This window comes from Drosophila kikkawai, chromosome 2R, assembly GCF_030179895.1.
Source record: "Drosophila kikkawai strain 14028-0561.14 chromosome 2R, DkikHiC1v2, whole genome shotgun sequence".
NCBI classification, from domain to species: domain Eukaryota; kingdom Metazoa; phylum Arthropoda; class Insecta; order Diptera; family Drosophilidae; genus Drosophila; species Drosophila kikkawai.
Window position 1 is genome coordinate 26,579,391 of NC_091729.1, and position 24,325 is coordinate 26,603,715.

At 39.7% G+C, this 24,325-nt stretch overlaps 3 protein-coding genes across 4 annotated transcripts in view; 1 reads left to right on the forward strand and 2 right to left on the reverse strand.

The window, feature by feature from the left end:
• The window catches only part of LOC108085134 (outer dynein arm-docking complex subunit 4), a 178,414-nt gene that overhangs the window by 66,262 nt on the left and 87,827 nt on the right, over positions 1-24,325 (reverse strand). The gene's annotated exons all lie outside the window — the stretch shown is intronic.
• The window catches only part of LOC108072216 (uncharacterized), a 63,077-nt gene that overhangs the window by 16,343 nt on the left and 22,409 nt on the right, over positions 1-24,325 (reverse strand). Inside the window, exons 3-4 of the mRNA XM_070283590.1 lie at positions 2,658-2,968; positions 2,374-2,517 (exon numbers count right to left, since the gene is read on the reverse strand). Of these exons, the coding sequence (XP_070139691.1) occupies positions 2,374-2,517; positions 2,658-2,968 (455 nt within the window). The remainder of the gene's footprint in view (positions 1-2,373; positions 2,518-2,657; positions 2,969-24,325) is intronic.
• Positions 1-24,325, forward strand: part of Snp (Snipper) — a 102,019-nt gene that overhangs the window by 14,474 nt on the left and 63,220 nt on the right. The window lies entirely within an intron of this gene.

Consider the following 24,325-nt stretch of genomic DNA (forward strand, 5'->3'; position numbering starts at 1 on the left):
AATTTCAAACTGATTTGTTGCCGACTGCTGCTGCTGCTGCTGCTGCTGCTCTTTGGTGTCCCCGGCGTTTTTGTGCAAATTATTTTTGATTTATTTCGCACGGGATTTATGTTAATGCGAATGCGAAATTATTTCGTTTCCCCTGGTCTGCCGCCGTCCCTCATTAAATCGTATTATTACATTGCCAGTAGAACTGTCGCTTATTTTTATTTATTACCGAATAAAGCCCATGACTCGCCCCAAATAAGTGGCAAAAAAGTTCCATCGTCCAAAAAAGTGGAAAGCGAAAAACAAAAAACCGGAGTAAGGAATAAGTACAAAGCGCAGCATCCGCCGCCAACTTTCAACTTGCAACTTCCAGCGAGCTTGGAGAGTTTTCATAAATATTTATGACTCCATTAAGGTGTGCATAAGACACACTCTGGAGGGTGTCCTGCCAGCGGAACCTCCCTCGTGTCCCCTGTACCCTCTGCATCTCAAAGCTGGAAGCTGGAAGCTGGGAGTTGGGAGCTCCAAGCTGGCAGCACTCATTCATGGCTTTAGTCGGTGTTGTTTGTGTTTGCGCATCCCTGCAACTTGTTGTAAGCCGGGACCATAAAGCCAATCGCCTGCATTGACTACGCACAGCGAAGGAGTGCATGAGCGGCAGGATAGAGGCAACTGTTTGACTTTGGGATTGGATTGAATGCAACGGGAGAGCTTGAATAGAGTTATGGCTCTCGGATTTTGAAGGTTAAATCATTATGATGGAACGGAGGAGATTGAAAATCGGTTTGGCAATTGAACGGACACAGGAAAAATTCCATCTGGCAGGCCATCATTGAAATGTTCACAAAGAGATTGACAGATCTCTTTGTAAAAGGTAAACATGATGATGGGTAAACATTCATAGAATAGTGCCTTCTTAAAGCTTCCCTAATTTACTTAAAATCCTCTTATATATATCTTCCTCTAACTAGATTTTTCCAAGACCTTTTGAATGTCTCATTACTTCAAATGAATGACATTTTTCCCTCCTTCCCATTATATATATAGAAAGAAAAACTCATTTTCCCAGCCACTTTCCCCATCTAATAACAAGCTTTATTGTCTCATTTCTTTTGGGGATAATTTCCCTCCATCTGTTACCATTTGCATGGCTTGCATTTTTCAAGGGTTTTTCCTTCCGCTCTGCCATTATAAATATTGAAATTCTTGATGTGACATAAAGAACTTATCTTTCATTTTATAAATGCAAATACCGCATCAAAAACGCAGCAGCAGCCAAGCAGTTGACGAAAAAAAAGTAAATAAATAGAAAAACAAAAAAGCTGAGGAAAAATCTGAAGGGAAAACAGCAGCGCAAAAGTGAACGGGGGCAAAGCTAAATAGAATTCAAGTTGTGAACTGAAAATTCGCATAGATGTGTGTATAATCTGGTATATATATTTATATATAAAGAAGACTGACGGCGCCAGCCAGCCAAAAAGGATGCAGGAGACACGCGGGACACACCGACAGACGGAGGCCAGACAACAGCTCCGCCCACTCTTGAATAATGCATGCAAAAATACTAGAAAGAGAGATAAAAAAACACACAAAAAAGGGAAAAATGAATATAAAGGAAAATAAAAATATAAAATATACACAGGACCGAGACTCACCGAGTCTCTCAGAGTCTCCCTGTATCTGTGTGTGTGTGGGTATAACTCTCGCTAAGTGCGAAAGTGAGTTGCATAGATGCAACCAAGCAGATAGAGCAACATGGGTCAGGACATGGCAACAGCCAACAGGCAGCCAAAGTGTGGAGGCTGTCCTGGCAAGGAGTTGAGGAGAGGAGAGCCCGGAGAGCGAAGACAGGCAGCCAAGACTGGTGTGCTGTAATATTTTCCTTAAATTATGTGATAAATATAAATATACAGACATTTATATACGTGCACTGGGGGAAAATGAAAGATGTTAAAACTAGATTCGACATACATTGAATAGAAAAAAATAATCTAAGGATTATAATCCTTCTTTAGACACAATCAAGTCCTAAAAAATATTTTCACATATTACCCCCCACCTTATTTCTCTCAGTGTAGCTATATATTTACGCCCCTAGAAATATGCAAGCAACCAGGACAAGGGGACTTTTGTTTATTAGTGTAAGTGGCAAGACTCTGGCGACAGGAGGCAGAAGACAGAGGACACAAGACGAAAGACACGAGACGGAAGGCAACGGACGGACGGCAGGCAGGACTTCAAGGATGCCCTGGCTGTTGTGTTGCTCTAGCAGTAATTGGAATTCTCCTTTGAATGCCTGGCACAAAAATGAAAAGTCCCACCGAGAGTGGAGAGGATCCTCCCCATAGGCACGAGAAAGTGTCTCGTCCTGGCATCGCCTCTCACCTGATCCGTAAAGTTGTCCGTGTGGAAGAGGACCTTCACGTAACTAGTCTCGCTGATGAATGTCTGCGGCTGCTCCGCCTCTCCGCAAAACATTCCCGGCTCCCGGCGGTTCGAGACATCCGTCTTGGCGTTGCCGTCAACAATCTGCAAACAAAAGAAACAAGGAGACCAGGACCTCTTAGACTCAGGCAGGGCATCGTATGTGCGTGAGTGTCTACGCCTTGGCGAAAGCATAAATTAGCCGCCGCCGACGCAGATAAATCTAAGGGAGTAACCACACCCACCTGCAAATAGCCACCCTCGCAGTGGGTGGCATTCAGGAGCTGACCCACTTTGAACTTCTTGAATCGCAGGCGGAGCACAAAGTCGCGCGGCGCTCCCTTTAAGGTACGGAAGCGGTACCAGCAGGTCAGGGGACGGCCCACATTTTGATTGTTGACCTCCGGCGAGCTGATGTCCTCGAAGATGTCCACCGTCTTGTTGCAGTGATCCCGGTCTCGCCCGGAACCGCCTTCTGCAGAGCTGCCACCGCCGCCTCCACCTCCTCCACCACCGCCACCGCCTCCTCCACTGCCGCCGCCGCTGCCACTGCCACCTGGAAAGTACAGAGAAAGAAGTTAATAATTAGTGGGGGGTATTTTAATAAGTAATATGTACAAAAAGGATTCTTTTGAAAAATCCGAAAATTATTATATAAATTTCTCTGAAATTCTGCAGCGTTTTTGGTTTCAGTTCATTAAAATCCGCCTCTTTTTAAAAACTTCCTCATCATCTGAAAGCTTGGATATCATATGTTTTCAGTCCCTTTTCATTTGTAATCTTCCCGGCGAATCTAAAGTTACCTTCATGTGGGTAAACCGCAAAACTAGGCTTATTATTAATCTCCTTGCCCGGCTCACCTCGGGTTTTATCTTTTTATTTTTACAAAAACAGAGAGACAGACAGTCAGAGAGCTCCTGCGGCCGTTTCTATTCATTGTGCTTAATTTATACAGCGAAATGCATAAATGACAAAAGGACATTGTGCTGAATTTGTAATTCAAGTCTGGCTGTTGACAATGCCACCCACTCTCTCCCCCTTCAAATGCAAAAGACGCAGACGTCGTTGTCCCTGACTGTGACAAAGACCAAAAAATAAAGAAGAAAGAGAGAAGGTCCTGCCACGCCTCAGCCCACCAACAGCGCCCACTTTAGCAGTCAAGGCGCGTAAAATTTTTAGGAGAGAACTGAGACTGAGAGCCGGAGAATTGGGGAGCAGAGGAGAGAATCGTGTCGAGAGTCGGGTTTTTCGCGTCGAGTGTTTGTGTGGCTTGCCTTATAAATTACCCCAAAGGCGAGTGCAAGTCCTTGCCGAGGATCTTTTCGCCTATAATGCAAAAATATTCTTGTGCTCAACTTTTTAATCAGAGAAGCGAACTTTGGGGTTCTAGCCAGGGGAAGGGTAGGGGGAGGGTTTGCAAACACGAAGGTTACGTGACCAACATTTTTTTCTTTTTTAGAATTTTGCATTTCCCTGATTGTTTTTCTTTTCTTTTATTTGTTTAAGTTTTTTTTCTGTTGTTTAGTTAAATTATGAAAGGCAAATTGTCTGGAGTTTATGTGAGAGGAATATGGCAATTTTTATGGGGTTCAGTTTTACAAGAAATTTTATTAAATACAGAAAAATATGATATATAATTTTGTTGGGGTAGTGAAAGGCAAGGACATATGTTCTCTTATGAATGAAACCTTCCTTAAATGTGAGAAAACCGAGTTTTATTTCCTCATAAAACCCCCCTTTATGAGGGTTAAAGTAGAACCTTTTGCCTTCGCCTCGGCTTGGCGCCTTCCTTAATGCCCAACATAATTATAATCAAAGGAAGGGATATCCACCTCAAGGATATACGTGGCACCAGCCCCCCTAATTGAATTGGCGACTTAATTAATACGAGAAAAGCTTTTTGCAAAGCGACACAGAAACAGTGAGAGAGAGTGAGCTCATGGCAACATCAAAAAGGATTTAATTAAATGAAATATCATACACTTTCATTTCGCTTAAAGGACGCAGTAGGGATAGGAAGGGGCAGCCAACCGCAGCAGGGAGTGCCAGTTAACGCTAAGGATATCGCTTCAAAGGGACTAGGACCAGGACCCTCTTTTGTGCAAATCGATACACGCGAACGTACATCAGAATTTTGACGAAACGCAATCAGCTTAGTTGCAGGCAAAGCCGCCGAGAGTTACCCGGCCGGAACCACTGAAACCGCCAGCCAATATCGCCAAGCCGCGCGGCATGTGGTCGGGAGCTTAACAAGGATCCCCAGCCAGCCTCTGTCCTGTGTCCTGTGGGCTGCTTAAGCTGAAATCAAGAAGGATTAGGGGGGAGATGGCGGTAACTTTCGAAGATTGGGGAGGTTGGTTGGTTGGTTGGTTTCGCCGTAGGCGACAGGCGAGATGGCGTCTAACAAATCTGTTTAATTTATCAGCGTTTCATTATGTAATACACATTCTATGGAAATGTCTCAACCACCCACTGGGAGGCTGCTCGGGGGTAGAAAATTGTGGCTTTAAATTCAGCTTTTGGTAATTAGCGGTGGACAGGCAAAGGCCGCAAAGACATTGGGGTTGTTATATTAAATTTAAGGAAATGGCAGGTCCTTACTATTTTATAAAAGCAATGATAAAACCCAGAAATAAATTTATAATGAGTCTAAATAAGGCTGAGTAAAAGGCATTTCAAAGAATCTCAAAATATAAATAAATTTCTTTCTATTTAAAGCTTTTTGTAAAGAGAATTTCACGTAAAGGTTTAACCTTTTCAAGGTACTCCTTTAATTATATTTTAATCCTCTTGATTTACTTTTACCAAGAAAATTATACCATATAAATTATCACCGCTTTCACACCCCATCTCCAGAGTTTAATCTCTTCTCGCGCAGCCCATAAATAAATCAAGTCAATGACTTTACACCGCATTCCCGAATGTCCGATGAAAACTTTGATGAAAGATTCCCCTTAAAGTTTTTTACAGTCCCCGACAGAGTTTAAAAAAAAAAAGAAGAAAACAAAAACAAAACGAAAAAGTAAAGCAAAAAGCAACCATCATTCAGCCCGAGGCCTTTGGCCTCGTCAGCAGCAGTTGCAGTTTCTCAGGGAGAAAAGAAAGCAGACGGAGAGCCATGATTTAAACACTCGCCAAGTGGCAGACGGCAGAGTCCAACTGGTGGCACTCACTCACTGGTTAAGCCTTAAGTCGGCTCACAGTATCCAGCTTCTACAGTGCCTGCCACCCCTTCACCTCTGTTGGCTCTTGGTGTGCCGGGGTTCTTTGGTCCTTAATCTTCGTCCCGTAAAGTTCACACAACTATTGTCACATGCGATACACCCACTCAATGGGTTACAGGCCCATTGAGAAGATGAAGTAGAGGAAGGGAAAGGCAAGGCAAGGAAAAGAGAGGCTAGGCAAGGCAACAACAACTAGAAAACAATAACTATAGTAGACAGAATACACAGAGGAAAATGAACCTGAGATCTTGGGGTTTTCTTGGAATTTTTATAGATTTAGTTTGATATATATCAAAGACTTCCAGGAAGATTATATCACTTCTTCTCCCGCTTAAACTTTAATTTGTAGTTTAAAAAGTATGTATAAATATTCAAAAAATAAATTAAAGCCTTGGAATTGTTAACAACTATTTTATTTATATTTTAACTTCCCAACAAATCGATTTGCTGCGCTCCAGCGACCTGGCACTAGATTCCCTACTCCTTTTCTCAGCTTTTCCTCAGAGCTCAAAGTCAAGCTGGAAAAATGCCGAAAGTCGCTGGTCCTTTGCATATACAACCAATCTTCTCCCTGTCCCGGCCCACATGTTGATATATTGTCAACAGACGCACATCGCATTTGTCTCGGCTTTTCTCCTCTTTTGGTTTTCCTGGTTGGTATCAGAGTTGGCTGCGTGCTGGGGTTTACCCTCCCCGCCCTTATATGCTGTCCCTTTTTTGATAAAGGTTGACAAGCGCCCCCGCCACTCATATCGACTTTGCCTTCGTCCTTGGTCCTTGTCAACAACCATTGAGGAGGCCTTGCCGTGGCAGACATGAAAATCGATTATGAAAATCGTTTGTTCAACATTTTTCACGCAGATACGCACCAGCAGCAGCAGCAGCAGCAGTCGCTGCCTCTAGTAGATTTCTCTCTTCTCTCCTGGTTTTTATTTTCATTTTTTATTTTGCATTTGCATTTGCATAAATATTTTAATAGAATTTTCGTCCCTAAAGCGGCTTTCACTATTTTGCAGCTGGGTCTGCTCTCCCAGAGATTGATGTTTAATGTGGAAAAGGTCCTGGAAAAAGGGACCAACGGTAGGGAATGAAATGAAATTGACTTATTCAAATAAGTGATTTACCACTTGACGAGGACGACAGCGACAACGACGACGACGTCGTCGTCGGACACGGACCCAAAAACTCGTAAAATACAGCAACAACCGGGAATTTGCATAAAATTCGGAAAAAAGCAACTGCCAAACAGCAACACTCAAAAATGGCTTCTGGGCAGGCGACTTTCCTACGAAAAACTGAAGTGGGTCCTCTTAAGGAAATGACTGCCAAGGTTTTGATTGGTTCCAAATGTGTGTGTGAGAGTGTGTGTTTGGGGCAAGCCATTGACATATTAAATTAATACGGCTGCCAGTGTGTGAGAGGGTCAGAGGTTACTGGGAAACGAATTTGAATAATAGCCAATTGACCTTTTGGAGAGAAGGTAGTTGACTTCACAAGGAAGTTTGGATATAGTTGGGTAAAGAGTGAACAATAGTAAATTATTTGTTAATATATAATAGCTACTGAAAGTATATATTTCATGTTGCTTATGGTAATTCTTATGGTAATTCAAATTAGAACAGCATTCTTAAAGGTTTTGTGTAAAGCTAGAATACTTTAATAATTTAACCAAGCCCCCCTACTGACCACATAAATAAAAAAAGCTAATTTCCTAAGCCATAGCCTTAAATTGTAATATTACTTCTATTTCTTTATCAATAAATGCTTGACTTAAATTATTCAAAAAACCAATTCCCCCAGCATAAATACCCCAAAAAACCAAATTTAAATGGCCTTCGACTTTTTCAGAAATTCGAAACCCACAATTACAATATTCTTTCATTGTCCAGATTTTCCTTTGAGGCATTTATCCCTGGCTTTGTCCCTTCTGTTGGCTTGTCCACTTCAAGGATATTAAGATTATCCATCAACACTTGGGCCCAATGCCACCCCCAACCACCCACAAAGCCCCTCTCCATTAGAATTTTCCTCCCCCCGGTCAAATGAATATAAATGACCTGACGCTTTAAATACTAATAGCCAGCAAATTCTCTCTTATCGAAGCAAAAACATTTCTCAACATTTTTCCCGTCACTTTTTATCTCATTCGATGTTTTTCTTTCTCTTTTCCTGCATTCTTGTCGGTGGGCAAACGAAAAAAAAAGAAAGAAAAACTTTTTGAACAAGACAATTTGTTAAAAAGGAAAGCCCGGGCCAAGAGCTCACTCTTCACCCCTGCGGATGGTTCCGTCTGTCGTTGATAGATTAACTGTAACGGTGATGGATCATTTACTTAAATTATTAAAATTGCCTACTCAAATTTCACACACAAATGGAGAGAAAAAGTTATGCCCCGTCCCCAGCCAGTGAATGATTCACTGACTCACTGACAGACTGATTGAATGCCCAATGATGATGGGTTGCCCCAGCAGGGGAAAATTCGGAAAATTTTCAAGGAGCAACACGGAACGCTTTGAGGTGAATCCGCATTCTAAGCTTAGGAAATCTGTCAGAGCCAAATAACAGCAGAAACAAAACTCGGAACTCGATAACAACAATAAAATATAGCCGAAAATACTTTCAAAAGAGCTCGATGTGAAAATAATACACTGTTTTAAAAGAAGGGTAAGGTTGATGTGGTAGAAAAGATAAAGCTGGAAACAAGACATATTTGGATTTTAAAAATATTCTAAAATAAAATAAGAAACAAGCCAAGCACATGACTTACATTTCATTGCTATAAGGCAGACAAACACATGACAGGCTCAAAGGTATCAAGAACAAGCCCATCATATTCCTTAAAATCTACATTTTGGTAATATACATTTTAAAGAGTATTCAAATTATTTAATCGCTTCTCAAATTTGTTCTCTGTTCGCCTTTTTCTCTGTTCTGTGATAATTTTATCAACATGAAAATCCATTAAAAAGTTTTCTCATTCGCATTTCAGTTTTCGTGCAGTTTTCGGTTTGGCAAAATATTTCCACAGGCTAAAGTCCTGTGTATCGGCTTACTTTGCGCTTCAGATCCCCGCATCCTTCACTCCTCCCCACTTCCGTTTCTCTTTTGGGTGTCCTTTGCTCAAAGACTTCCTTGCCAGGGTCACTTTGTGCTGCGATGCGTAAAAGTTTCGCCCGCTCTCTCTCTTTTTTTCTGTTTCTATATAGATTTTATTTGGCCCGACCCGAGGGCCATATTTGTGCGGCGACCTTTTACACTTTTTATGCTGATTCTTGCAGATTTTTCCTGTGTTGTTTTTTTGACATTTCATGATTTTTGTGTGCTTTTCTCAAGCACTTTTTTGTGGAATCTCAGACAGAGACTTGAAGCTTTTCCTTCATTAGTCAAATAGCCTTGGTCTAGGGTTCTGCTGCTGCTGCTTCCTGGCAAAATGAAGGGTTCATTTGCAGTTTTCACCAATGATTTAAATAAGGCAAAGGAAGCGGAAAACTCTCATCAGCAAGAGCAAAGAAATAAAAGTGTACCTGAGGCGAATTTTACGAATTTATTCATTGTATCGAATATGTCAAAAGCAGAGCCAGAGCCAGCAACCCGAACGTCAATCTCTTCTGGGAAAGAGTCAAGAGAGTGGCAAGGTTCCACCTTTCAATGCCGGTGAGGGGCGAGGAAGGCGGAACTCGAAGTTTTCCTCTTGACAAGTTCATCAGAATTGGTTGCTAATGCAGGAAGTGAGTCGAAAAAAAGAGGAAATTCCAGGTAGAAGAAAGAAACTCTCTGATGTTGATGTTTAAAGCAAGGATTAAACGGGGAGCAGGAATTACTTAAATTAAATAACAGGCAATGCAGTTGAAATAATTTAATTAAAATTCACAGTTTCAGCTTTGAATTCATTAATTGTTCTTTTGTGGAAATTCAATTAAAAATAATGCTTTGCGGTTTATTATGAACAAAGCTACAAACCACAGACCTTTAATACAATTAATATTTGTTTCTTTTTATGTGAAAATCAAATTAATGGGAAATATTAACAAAAAAAGCTTAGTGCAAGGTTTTTTCTTTCATTTCTTATCTGCGAATATTGTTTTCCCATTGATTTTCATTAGCAATCTTCTCCAACTTTCCTCTTGAAATATTTAACACCCTCAGTAACAAGTTCTAAGCCGCTTTGCCAAGCTATCCATCGAAAGATCTTTAGGGAAAGGGTGCGAATCCTTCCTTTGTGGAGTCGAAGGGAAGTCGTCTGTACACAATTCCCTAATCTGCCCTAAATCGCATTATAAATATTAAAAACATTCCGTCCCTCCAACCCAGTCGCCTGCCAGACCCATTTACAATGATTAATTACAAGGTATCAGTACAATTTTGTTATCCCATCAATTTCAGGCAACTTTTGGGGCAACCAAAACCCCAAAAATTCTCCCCTTCCCTTTCGAGAAAGTAACGAACAATTTTCAATAAGCAGGGAGCAAGAACCGCATCTTGCCACGGGCCCGTATCCTCCTCGTAATCCCCCCAATCAATCTGTTGACCTTCAACCCAAAAAATGGCTTACACATACACAAAATCCAGAGAGAACTTGGTCGGTCAGGCATGAAAACGTTTTCCCATTTGGCAGCAATTAAAGAGCTTCAAATGAATTTATATACACATCCATAAATTAAACGAGTCCTGGCTGGAGCAGGCTCTCACTCCGCACTCCTCATTCATTTCATTTAAGTTAATTAGATTCAATAATTTTGAGGCCTTAGGCATAGAGGAATGCCATACAGAAGGCTATCCGGAGAGCCCTAAGTCGAAATGGCTGCTGCGTGCCCAAAATTTCTAAATAGCCAACATAAATTGAGATTTATATGGCCGCTTAGGTGGCCCATCATGATGGCTGGTCCTGGTCCTGCCACTAGGTCCTTCGTCCAGTCCGAGGAGGACCAATTGAAATTTACCAATTTCGTAGATTTTTATGTGAGCACTAAAAATGAAAATTTAACGCGTGTCCATAAAGGGACGTAGAAATGTAATGTCTATTTTCTGTCCTGCAATTATCCCTGAAGGACGTCGTAACAAGTTGGGATCTTCTTTAAATGGGTTTTAGTTGGAATTAATTTAATGTATATTTTATTACTCGGTTAAGTAGTTATAAAAGCATTATAATTCCTGTTTGAGTTAATTGTTAGTGAAATTAAGCAACTATTAAATAAAAGCAATGTTTCCCTATGAAATAATATAAATCAAAAATCCTGGCCACCATATTTTCCCCTCTTTATTTTTTATAAATCCCTGTGTATATTTTCCAGAACGGAAATCCAAAAAGTTGATGGATATAGCACACAGAAAAAAAGGGAGATAAAAATTGGCTTCGTATATTAAACGCTGCGGAAATTGTTTCATCAATTTGTTAATAAAACCCCCATACGTTCGGCTTGAAAAAGCGAAGGAGTAAGCGAGAAAGAGTAGCAAAGAGAGAGAGAGAGACAGGGACAAACGTTTGACTTAATAAAATAAATTGTATAAATTGAAGTCTGTCATTTTGAGATTCCCAGGCGTAACATCACAGCCCCTCACATAAAACATAACAAATTGCATGAAATTTACGTGTGAGTGGGGGAGAGCGAGTGTCTGTGTGTGTGCTGAAAACCCCCGGAAAATTGTCATGCATGGCATGAACGAGCGACTGACTCGACTCAACTCAACTCGACTCACTTGACGACTCCCTCCCCCTGGAGGAGCAACAAATTTGTAGGCCTCAAGTCCGAATGGCAGAAGACAATCAAGTCACTCACAGGCGACACACACACAGAGGACTCTCTCTCTCTCTGTTCGTGGCATTTGGAGACTCTCGGCGAGTGTGTGTGTGTGTTGTCCTGGCCACATCCTGCTGTTGGCCCCATTCCTGAGCCCTGACACATGAACTCAAGCATCAAAACATCGGGGTGAAGATGTTGCCAGGCTGTGGCGTTTGGATTGAGTTGTCTCCTTGCCAAAATGGAAGTGGATTTCTATCCGGTAAATGGTTTCCAAGAATTCAATAAGAGCCTTAGTGTTTTTGGGAAATATTTTGGTTTAAATAAAAACATAAGATCGATGGGGGAATAATAAAGCACTAAATATTACAAGCTGTCGGACACATGTTTATTTAAATGCAAATGTGTTGAGCTTTATTGACACTTTTAAATAGTTTAAATAAGAGTAGAGGTATACTTTAAATATTTAAATGATTTATAGTAAAGTTTAAACTTTATACATTTTATATATATTATTTCTAAGCTGCAAATTGCTTTATAAATAGGTATAATAAATCTGGTTATTAATATTTATAGTTCGTAGAAACCTGAGAATCTTGTGAATTTATTTCCCGATTAATTGACATCGATAGGAATGATTTATAAAGATGGATGCTGCTAATTCGCCCGCACGTGGCTGCTACTCTCAACTTGATATCCGCTTATATATCAACTTTATTCCTGGCCATCAATCGCCTTGGCATAGATAGACTATTTCTAAGCTTATTTGTGTGCCATCTACCGCCCATTCCGAGCATTCTCTCACAGCAGACAGACCATATAGTACACAGAACATGCTGGGATAATAAAACTTATAGCAGACAATTTAAGGAACAGGCGAAAAGAATGGGAAAACAGGGACTAAAGTAAACTGAAATGGACTCGCAGGAAGACTCACGTGCAGATAAAAATAACGGCAGAAAAATGACAATGGCGGCGAGAGGAGGAGGAACCAGAACCACGTGGAGCAATGGAGGAGGCGGATAGAAAGATGGAGATAGCGATAGAGCGATGGAGAAAGCCAAGAACAACAAAAATAGATGCGAAGAACAAATACAGGGAAAGGCACGAGCTTGCAATTTAATACGCAGATAAACACACACAAAGAAAACACTCAAGTGGAGCGAGCACTGGGAATTGTGCATTGAAAAAAAATTTTTGTTGTAAACAAAAAGTCGTTAATAACTCGCCAAGAAATGGTTCAAGTACCTTTTGAACTGTATTCAATATTTTTACAAATTTCTTTGCTAGAAACTGTTGGGAATTATAATGGAACTCTGGGAGATTATTGCTACTACATTACATTCTGCACTCTCAAGTACCTTCTGAACTGTATTCAATATTTTTTTACCATATTCTTGGCTATAAACAGTTGGGAATTATAATGTAATTTGTGTTTAGTTTAAGCAAAGGTTTATATATTTTTGCCAGTGCCTAACTAGAATAAGCTTAAAGAACTAAGGCTGCTGATGAAGTCGAGCTCGGCACGCACATGACTAAATTTATTCACGAACTTTGGATTTTCCAGCGTTGCCGCAGATCAAGCGATATCGGTTGAATGACACGACATGTAGCGATGCTTAGCTTCATTTTGCCACCCCCACGGCAAACAACACACAACCCCTGCCTCATCATCAGCCACCTCCTCATCATCATCATCGTCGTGTTGTGTGTCGTGTGTCACTGTTGTGTGTGTTTCGCTGTTGTAGTCGCGCTTGTTGCTGATTATGTTGATGATGCATGTTGTAATGTTGTTTAGGCTGATGTTTTGGCACAGGATGGCTCTTCACCCGTCCTGAACCCCCCGTTCCGCGGACAAAAGCAAAGCCAAGCGAATGCAATTTGTAGCAATTGTATGACGTATCACTTCCCTGTAACCAACCCGCGCCAAATCCCATCGCCATCTTTGATGTGTTTGATAAGCTCTCCTGGGGTAAAGTCGGTGGGCTTGGGCTGGCATTTGAAAGGTTATTAATATTTATACGGCTCTTCGAGCTGCGAGGCAGACAGGCGGCACAGCCGCAGCCGATTAAGGCGAGGCGTTTAATTTGCGGACGGAACAATGGGGCGTATGAGCAATGTTAATGTTTATTCGGCCTGCCAGGAGCCATTGTCTGGCAAAAGGATAATGGTTTCGACTGGGTACAGTTTGGCTTTAGTTTTGGGTGCAAAAGAGGATTTCAGATGAGTTAAAGACTGGTCTTTAAAGGTAAATTCCTTTTATAAATACAATTAATTCCATAGATATCAAAAAGTTCCGATAAATACCTCTAAGAATTTTCTTATAAATTATTAAACACTTTCCTGCTAATTTCCAGCCATTAATTACTCGATAAGCTTACATATTCATAAACCAAGGAAAACTCCCACCCACCATCCTTAATTTTCTTCACTGAACTTGAAGTTTCCACTTCTCCTTTTCTTCTCCTGCATTTTAATTGCAAATTTTGCACAGACTCCACGCAGATGTGTTGACTGAAGAGCTCAAGTCTTGAGACTTCAGTTGCCAAAAGAAAACTTTGGAGACTAATAAAAGATTTCTGATACGTGCGAGAAGAAATATTCATGAATTTTCATGAAAATTAAATTAAAAAACTTGTTTCAAGTGGGGAAAAACCAACCCTTCGCGTAATAAACAAGTTAAAACTCCGACCATAATTTGGTTTTATTTTTATTTTTTGGCTGCAAGTAAACAAGAAAACAAAAGCTTCATAAATTCAAGCCGCAGCATATGTGTCTTGCTCCTCCCTCTTCAGCCGCGTTGTGGCTACAGTTTATGGAAGTTTTTCCTTATTTTTGTTTATGTTTTCCTGTTCTTTTTTTTATTTTTTGAGTAGCTTCCTCAATTGCGGCTTTTGGCTTTGGCAACATAGTTAAGATACAAGAGCCAAGACAGGATGGTTTTCCTCTTCTTTTCGAGCAGTAGGCAAAGTTTTGCTTTTACACTCAATTACAATGCAGAAAGTTTGACAGGAAATTACTGTATGGCAAAGTTGTGAGTGTTTTTGTAAAGCTTTTTCAGCTCAACTCGGCTCACAGCGCGTGAGAATCCCAAACCGAAGCGGTTCCCGGTTAATATGAGATATATTTCCAAGCTGAGAAACACTGAAAACAAAAGGGGATAGGATAGATTATATTTTGAGGATTTATGGAGGTGTTAACTTCGTTTTTTCCCGTGTATACTTATTTCCTCTTGGGAAACCAAAGAAAACTTTAAGATAATTGAAAATGTCAGGGGAGATTATGATTCAACAGCATTATTTTCCTGATCGGGAGGGGCGACAGAAATCTCCATAAATCAGAGCTATTCGTGCATATAAATAAATCAAATCAAAGGCTGCATAATCGCAAGAGCAAATAAACGTTGGGAGGACAGGAAAACAGGACAGGACACAGCAGCACAGAGCGCTGCCATGGATATGGAATTTATTTCAATATTTGCTTTAACAAATTGCTCAAAATCAGAAAGCAAACAAAGCACACAAACACACATGGAGCTCAAAGAAATTAATAAAAATTTATTGCATTTGAATTTGTCACCCTTTCCCCCCGCGGCAATGAACGAGCATATAAAACAATTACAGCAACTTCAAAAAAAAGAGGGAGGAAAGCAAAATATTTTCATTGTAAATGAAAGGAAAACAAATTTCACGCGTACGCATAAAAAATGCAACACACACACGGGCAAAGCTTAATAAAAACAAAACATGGTGGGTTTGTGTGTCCTGGTTTTTGGGTTTTTCGCACACAAAAGCCGCTGGACATTTTTTCACCTGGAAAGTTTTAAAAAATATTATAAATAAATTCAGTATTCAATGTGCTTAAGGTGTTTTCCATACAATTTTCATCGTTTCATATCGATCTTTTTGCTGTGCACATAAATTTTGTGCAAGGAATTGGAAAAATGCTGAAAATTTGGCCAAAAAATGTAGGGGAAGTGAAATGGAATTGATTTTAAATGAAAGGTTAAAGCATTAAAATGAAATGTGTGTTAATTAATGTGTATGAAAAAATGCCTATGGAAATTTATAGATTACAAATCATAGTTACATATGTGTGTTTGGAGAGTTTATGTTGATGGGAATTAAACAATTAATAATATTAAATGTTATAGAAATAACAATTGAAGGCAAGACTGAAAAGCTTTTAAAATATTAAAAAAAATTATTTTCTACATTTTAAAAAAGATTTTCCAAGCATTTCAATTAATTAATTTAAATTAATAAGCTGCGAAAGCTTTTAAAATATTTAAAACATTTTATTTATAGACTTTGAAGAGTAAATTCCTAATTGAAACTGCCAGTTTGTGCACTTGTAACTTCCCTAGCTTAAAAGCTATGATTTCCCAATGTTTTCTTTCAATTTAATACCTTCTGCCTACTCGCTGAAACCCAATTAAACTTCCTTAAAGTGGCCAGAATCTGATGGGACTCAACTGCCTGGTAAAGTGCCAAGAACTCAACTCAAATGCATAACCAAGTCATGGGCCTGGGGCAATTACGCATCGTTTCATTATGAAATTTATCGTATTACGTTGATGAAATCACATGAAGAGGTTTCTGTGGGGCCCAGAGACGGGCTCCCCATTGCTTCGCTTAATTTCCCCATTGGCAGATGAATCCATATATGCGAGAATATATACACATATAGAGACCCGTATATATTGTGTGTAAGTCACATTTGCTGCTAGAATTGTTTCACATTGTGCGGCAGAGGCAACAATTACAAAAGGATAAGAAGAAGGGCGGCCCACAGGCCTTGAGTGTGCGTGGGTTTGTGTTTATAATTACACATGAATTTCAATATCCTGCGGCTGTCTTGGCTTTGCCTTCAGAGAAGTGGAACCCTTTTTCCACATCCGTTTTTCCCGCTGCCTGTCAATATTTGCTATGCTCTCCCGCCGAGCTTAATGACATTTGCTGGCTGCGACTATATATATTTGACTTGACTTTAAAAGAGGCTTTCCCTTTTGGCATTTCCAACAATATACAGAAACTTTCTATTTCCTATTTTGCTATTTGCAGAAAAACTCCTTCCACTCACTGAAAATCTTTGGCAATTTTCTGGGAAAAGTTTTTAATGTACTCGCATTGCTGGCATTGTGGTTTTCTCTGTTGTGTATTTGTATTTGTACCCAAGACTCTTGAGTCTAGAATAGGTATATCCTTTGAGATACTTAACTTTTTTAACCAAATTTAAATATAATATATATTTATTATATAAAATATATATTAATTATTAAACATTATTCAACATTTTCCTTAAAAGACTCTAGAATACCCGGTACCTTTTGGTCGAATACCCCGACTATAACTTTCCTTTTGTATTTGTATTTCGTATTTGCTTTTGGCTGCTCCAGCAAAGTTCAGGGGCGTGGCAGCCGCCTTTCTCTTCTCTCTCTCCCTCTCTCTTGTAATTGAGTGTAAGCGCTAATTGGAATTTTGATGAAGTTCGGCGGGAATTTGGCAACAGTTTAGGTCGAAGCACAAGAAGGACGAAAGGATTCCGCGGCTGTGGTTCGCAATTATGTAAGTAGCAGTTGAAAATGTTTCGAATTTCATGTGGTCGCTGATTGGAGGAGGGGGTGGAGGAGGGTGGAGGAGATCCCCGCAAGGAGCTGGTTTAAGTGAGTGTGGAAAAGCTTCTTGTAGTCACTCGAGTCCCGGGCATTAAGTATACGCCATGCGGAACGGCTTGAGCCTGCCAGCCATCATCCCGCCTCAGCTCGCGTGCTGGCAATTGATAACTCAACTCGCTTGGCAAAGAAAATTTAAAGTTTCCCGCGAACTTTCCCCTGCAAATCAGCCCGAAAAATTCATATCAGCCTCTCTCTCTCTCTGTGTGTAGTTCCCAAAGGCGAGACGAGAGTCAAAACTTTGCGTGCGCCCAGTAGGCGTGGCACTCATAATAGACTCCTTTATTTCTTGGCAGTGACTCGGAAGAGGCAAGGCACTGAGAAAAATTAAGTAAGAAATTATAGAAAATAAATAATAAAGGTTTAAAATAGATTTAAATTTATATTTCTTTAGTTCTACAAGTTTTATTTCTTTAAAATATTTCAAATACATAATAAACATGCAACTTAAAACATTTTAGAAATTTTAATCTTCTGTTTCTAGACTACATTTTTCTCCCAGTTTGGTCCTTGTTTCAGCCTTGCTTTTACTACATTCTTTTTCTATGTTTTTGTGCTCGAGTCAGCCAGGAAGTTGTGTGTCATAGGAAGCACACTTGTGTGACATAATAAAAACCCACTCCCTATGCTTTTTTACGAGTGTTTGTGTGTATGTACAGAGCACCTGGTCGGTCCTTCCTATAACCCGGACTGCACTTTATGCTTTGTCAACAGAAACAAGAACAACGGCCAAAGCAGCAGCAACATCAACGTCATCATCAAGCGACGGCGAATGTTTTCTTTCCTAAGCCAAAGTCACCAACTAACAACAAATGAAGTTCATATAACAGGTGCACCTACATACAGGTTGCCAGAGGCCTCTAGAAAAACAAGGGGGGTGCAAAAAATATATAGAACGAGTAAGCTGCATTTAAAAGCCCAGACCTAGGACGACCCTTCAGTTTATGGCAGCAACTTTGGAATATTGTGGGCGCATTTGCATTTCATTTCGCTCACTCGCTCAGCAACAAACAAACAAACTGGCAAACAGAAAAGTTGGTAAATTAAATATAAACGGGATATATTATTTTTAAATTTGTGAAAGAATTTAATATTTAAAACTCGGTTTTAACTTTTTAAAGTCCTTGTAATTTCCTAAATAATAATTGTTTAGATCTATGTAATATTTAGTGGAATTCATATTCTTTTCCTTGTAATATCTGGGCTCTAGTTGTGTAAATATATTCCTTACTAATCCGATTGTCAAAAATCGGATTGATAAACTAAACAACAATTTTGGACATGAAGCTTAACCCCTTCATCTTTATTTAACACTATTTATTTAACGAAACTTTTACAAGACCGGGGAGAGAGCAGCAATAATAATACCAATTGCACAGACCTGGCTCTGTGTTGACACATAAATATTTATTTTACCCTCTAGAATGACAAAAATCTATATATATTTTATTTTGAATTTATGCACATGCATTTTTAGCTCCTATTTATGTGGGTTTATTGTTTTAATTCTGATATTTCTGTGGCCCCATTGCTCTCCCCATGTAATGCCAAAAAATGCTGCTTGCCACAGCTTAAAATCTGCAAATGCCAGCAAATCTGTAGAATCTGTAGAAATGGGTGAAGGGGAATTTTAACCCCAGAGTGTGTGTGTGCAGGGGTTAAACTTGAGCATGGGAAGCGCTAATTGAAATGTGTTTGCCCTTCGCTTCGAGGGGAAGTGGAGGGCGAGAGTGCAAAATGGAATTCTGCTTGACGGGCAGAACGAGTGGCTGCTCCTGCCAATCTTCCTGCTTCGCCTTTGATCTGACTCCCTTCTCGAAGCCCCTGTCTTGGCTTACTTTACTTTGTGCAATCAATTATCAAGTTAGTGCCGCCGAAAAATCCATTCCCGCAGCAGAATTCGCGGCAATTAAAGTTTGCATCATGCGTGGAACCCTCCTGCTCCTCCCTCGCGATTCGTTTCAGGAAATTTGCATAGTTCAAGGGCCTGGCTTCTAACTGAGTTTTGCGCCGGTTCATGGCCCCACCGCGCGCTCTCCATTACCCCGATTCGTGGCCAGGAAAAGGCTCGTAGTCGCCGCCTGCTAAAAAATATAAAGTAAAGGCCAAAACTGATGGCGGAACAGAAATGAAATTGTTGCCGGGCTCTCCAGCGAAATTTGATTATGCTGTGAGAGTTGGTATGCCTGCCATAGAAATATGTACACACTCGTTGAGGGAAAATATGGCACATTCCGGCTACTACGGCTGAGGGCCAATTTGTGCGAAAAATTGAGGAATGAATGATTGCCAAAATGTTTACCAAATGGAATCTCAACTGTTGAAATACGTTTCTGAATGCACAATATCCAAATTGCAAACATCAATAACTCTTCTCCCACATATCTACATATATGTTTTTGCATGTAAGCCAAACATTTCACACAAGTGAGAGCCAACTTTTCGTTTAAAACTCATTCCTGTTAACTGTTACGACTTTAATGGGTTTAATTTTTCAGCTTTAACTTTTGGGATTTACAGTTTTGCTTTTACACAAATTACATGAGCTTTAAAGTGAAGTTTGGTCAAGCGAATAATGGTTGAATATGGGTTTGCTTTTGATTTTAGGTTGTAATGAAAGTTAAATGCTTTCTATAAATGTTGATACATTTATGAAATTTTAAACTCTAATTTATTTATATACATTTTTAAAGATATTTAATTTAGGGGTTTCTAGAACACTTTACTTTTAAAAATTCTAAAAATAATTTAAAAAATTAATTTAAATAATTAATATATATTTTAAAATATTTTCAGAACTATATTTACAAAAATATTTATGCATATATTTATTTTATAAAGTAAATTGCTTAATATTTCTTCAAATTATATTATTTTTCCACCAAAATATTTTATATTTTTTGTTGTAAATCATAACTAAAGACCCCTTTTATTCTCTTAAAACGTCCTTTTCTTGTAAAGAAAAATGTATAATTTCATTAGTTTAAGTAACATTTGAAACACATTCATTTCGGTTGCTTAAACAGACGTCGTCGCAGTCCTTAAAAATTACCTTTTCCTCATGCCCTTCGTTTCTCCCCCCAAAAAAAAGCAAACACAAGCGTAAAAAAGGTCAGAGAAATGCCCTCAAAATAAGCTACAGTTTGACCAGGACTCAGAGACCACCTCCCACCGCCCACCTGGCTCAAACAGAAGGTAAATTTCGCAGAAAAAAAAAGAAAGAAAGAAAACGAGAGAACCAAGGACCTTCAGGTGCAACTGTGAAACAGCCTTTGCGGTCGGCTCCTTCATCGTTGCATGTAAAAATCCCTTCAATGATTAATGTAATTTCACGCGCCACTTAACGTTATCCCTGCAAGGACATTATGCTTAATTGCAGCGTCAGTTTGAATTTACCCGAGATTCTGCTCTCACTTACTCCTTTTTGTGTGTATTTTTTTTGTGGTGGACTTTTTCTGGGCCTGGGCCAAAAAGTCGACGCGCGAAATTTATGAAAAAGATTTGCCTGCCGGCGGCTATTTAAAGTTAAAAAGGCGGCAAACACACACACGACGACGACGATGACGACGACGGGGGAGCACACTTCATTTGCCTTGGCAGTGCCTTGCAGTTGCCTTTTATGTGGCCATCTCGCTGGAAATGGGTTAATTGCATAATTTGCGAATTTCACGTGCAATCTGCGGTGGTTTGAGGTGGAAAAAAGCCAGTGGTTTCGACAGAGGCCGCGCTTTCGTGTTCCATTAGCCGATGATGAGGCAGATTTCCCCAGCATTTCATAATTTCATTCTCTGTGTGATTAAATTTCCAGAAATATATATAAAGCATGTAGTTACCTGAAAATGACAGCAAAAAGAAAAACCATTCATTAATTAAAGGCAGACATTTTTTCCGGGGGAGAAAATATAAGGACTTGCATACATATATATTACTACGAAAATTCAGAGTTTTCTTTTACCCAAAATATTGATATCCTTTTCAGCAACAGCTTTGCTTTCCTAAAAATTATTTCCACACAAATTCCAATCGGTTTCGGACTCCTTTCAGCAGCATAAAATATGTCAGCAAATCGATTTGGTTTTTAATTCGGAAATTTCCCCATTTTTATTTGTTTGTTCAACAAAATCAAGACAGAGATTGCCTTTTCACTTTCTGTTTCTCCACTTCTCTTCCATTTCTATTTCCTTCCATAAGCAAACACAAAGACAAGGGGACAGGTCAAAGGTCTAATCAAAGTCGTGTCCAGCTCTCTCTGCCCCCTTTTATTTTCCACCCAACCACCGTCGATTACTGCTCAAATTTGTCGAGTTTTTCCTTTTATTTTTCCATGCGAGGAGCTTTGTAGATTGTCGTTTTATGAACTCGCAAGGACCTGCATTCGGGGGCCTGACTTTTGCCTTTTTGCGGTGAGCAGCTGCTGCTCAGCTCTGCTCTGCTCTTGGCCTGGTCAATGCCAGGAAAACAACAATGAAAACAACATCGACATGGCATGGCCAGAACAAGTTTATCTAAATTGCCGTATAGACTGCTGCAATGTGGAGAAACGGATCCCAGGCTTGTGGCCTGCGGTTAAGTTTGAACTTCTCTCGCCCGCCCCCGCAGATGTATCCGTATCTGTATCTGGATCTGAATCCGCATCTGTATCTATGCCTTCGTTACGTATTTGCTTTTTACATGCTCTCAGCTCGGCCCTTTTCAAGTTGATTTGGGTCAATGCTGTTTGTTTGCCTTTGTTTTCCTTTGCCGTCTTGTTTTTACAACCTTGCCAACGAGTTGATTTTGCCTTGCCTTGGCTCCTTTTCTTACTCCCCTTCGGTTTTTTTATTCGAAATAACACGAAACTAATTGGTTTGTTAATTAAAATTTTGTTGAAACCACTTCTCCATCTTATCCGCTCAATGTTTCTATTTGATTTCGGTATGCGATATGAATGTTTTGGCCCCAGTTTATGTCTTTAAAGTTGGAATGTCGAGTATTTTTAGCTTGTGAAATACATTTTTCCTTTTTGCTTAAAAGAAAGATTTTCTTTTTGAAATATTTTAAGAGGTAAATTTGGCCATATTTTAGTCGGAAAATCGATAATGTTTTTGTGGTTGGCAAGGGTTTTTTGTTGGTGAATTAAGAAGAAGTAACCCTAACTCCTACATTTTAATATAAAATAGTTTTGAATTTAAGAAAAGCTTAAAGTTACCAAAAAATCATTGTGTGACCCAGGACTTTCTTTATATAAAGAGTAATCACCTCTGTTCTCAACCAAAAACCTGGCCAATTGCAATCAGCATCGAACATTCCGGGCCAAATTGCAATGAGCTGAGATTAGCCTCGGCCAAGAGAAACTGGCCCACCTTTTGTCCAGGTGAAAAGGGGGGTAAGAGCAAAGGGTGCCAAAAATAACTGTTAATTCGAATGCAAAGGCAACGTGCCAATGGCTCCCTTCTGTGTTGGCCAAATGTCAATGCAAACAATACGAGTTGCCCTCGCAGGAGTAACTGCAATGGGTGTACAGAAAGAGGGAGGCGTGGCAGATGCCACTGGCCATTCAGACATGGCGACTTGATTAGATATTGTTGCTCTAGCTGCTGCTGGCATCTCATATTTGGTCTCTACAGAGTGAAATGTGAAGGATGAAAGAACTTTACCCAAGGATTTTAAATGCAAATTTTAAAAATATTTAAGGAAAATCCACATTTCTGCAACAATTTCTGTTTCAAAATTGTCAACATTTCCAATCACCAATATTTCTATATTAATTTTTATATTCTTCACCCTTCACTATTACCTTAGATACAATTTTTTCTCAGTGCCTGCCAATCCTTTTACACGATCCAAAGTAAAAACAGACAAAGTTGCCATTAGCCTCTGTCTGTCGGTACAATATGCCATGCCATTGCCATTGCCATTGAATGTTCATCGACAGGAGTAGCACCAGCAGCCAGGAGCAGCAAAGGCACTGCAGATGTTTGCCAGAATTTGCATATTTGTTTGGCAGCTTCATGTCGGAATGCATTAAAAGCAGACAGTTAGAAGGACACACAGGACAGCGACAGGAACCAGAAGGGCTGAGAGAATGGCAAAGAAGGATCTCCCTCGATAAGGAGAGTTATTTTACTGAATAACAAGGCAAATTGACATGTGAACAAAAAGCAATTAAGCAACATTCTTTTAATGGAATTTAAGTTGAAAAATGTCCACTTTATGAAGTGGTTTATGGAGATAAAGCAGGAGAGGGGAGGTCAATTAGTTGGGGAAGCTATTTAAGGTTCAGGAAAATGTCTACTACTCAAAGGATCTCCTTAAACAAAGAAGATTCTTAGCTTGATTTGACTTTCAATTTATTAAAGTCAAAAATAAGGCTTATAATCTCTACAAAATCATTCCTTTTATTTGAATTTTACTTAAACAACCCTCGCTGCCTCCTCATCATCCATTTAAACCATTCCAATGTGCGTGTAAATAATAAATTGACAACTGGCAACTGTAACTGTGAAACGGTTTCATTGGCAAATGTCTATATAAATTGCACTTGATTGGCCTGGATTCAATTCGGCCAACACAATGGCATAAATTAAAAGCAAGCTGCCAGTTTCGCTCCGATTCCGGATACCGAAAACCCAGGCCCAAAACCCAAACCCAAACCCAAGTCCGAATCAGATGCTCCCCCCAAGGCATATCACTCATACGCAGCGTGAGCCGGCACCTTGTTGGTTCAGTTTGTTTGTCCATTTATTTGTGTGTCCTGTTTGTCCTGTCTGTCTGCCTGTCGGTCCCTTTGTTTGCTTGCCACTTTGCCATTATTATTTATACTTTTTCTTGTTATTTATTTAAATGCCTTCCCTTCGCCGGCTCTCATTTGTTCAAAATTGTCGCAGCAAATGATTTTATTTGCGGACCCATAAAATTTACATTCAAATTTTTATTTGTTTGCCATTGTATCTAGAGAGAGAAAGATTTTTTGACCGACTTCTTTCCCCAGAACTTTCCCAGTCACCGGAAGCCCGTTGTCTCTAAGCGGCTTTGGTTGCTTTAAGTTTTGTTGGGGCCAAGTTTTGCCCTTCCAGCCGGTGCAAAGGGGAAGCTTAATGACCTTTTGCACTTTACCTACTGCAGTTTGCTATCTTTAGACTACCGGATTTTGCACATAGGCATTAAATTCGGTCTCTCTCTGGGTTTTTGTGTAAAGGAAAATATGGCTTTGGAAGAGGTTTTTTTTGGGAGTCTTCGAAAGTCAAGTGTTGTGTTACTAAAAACCAAGCCTTAGTCAGAGGCACTGATCATTTAGT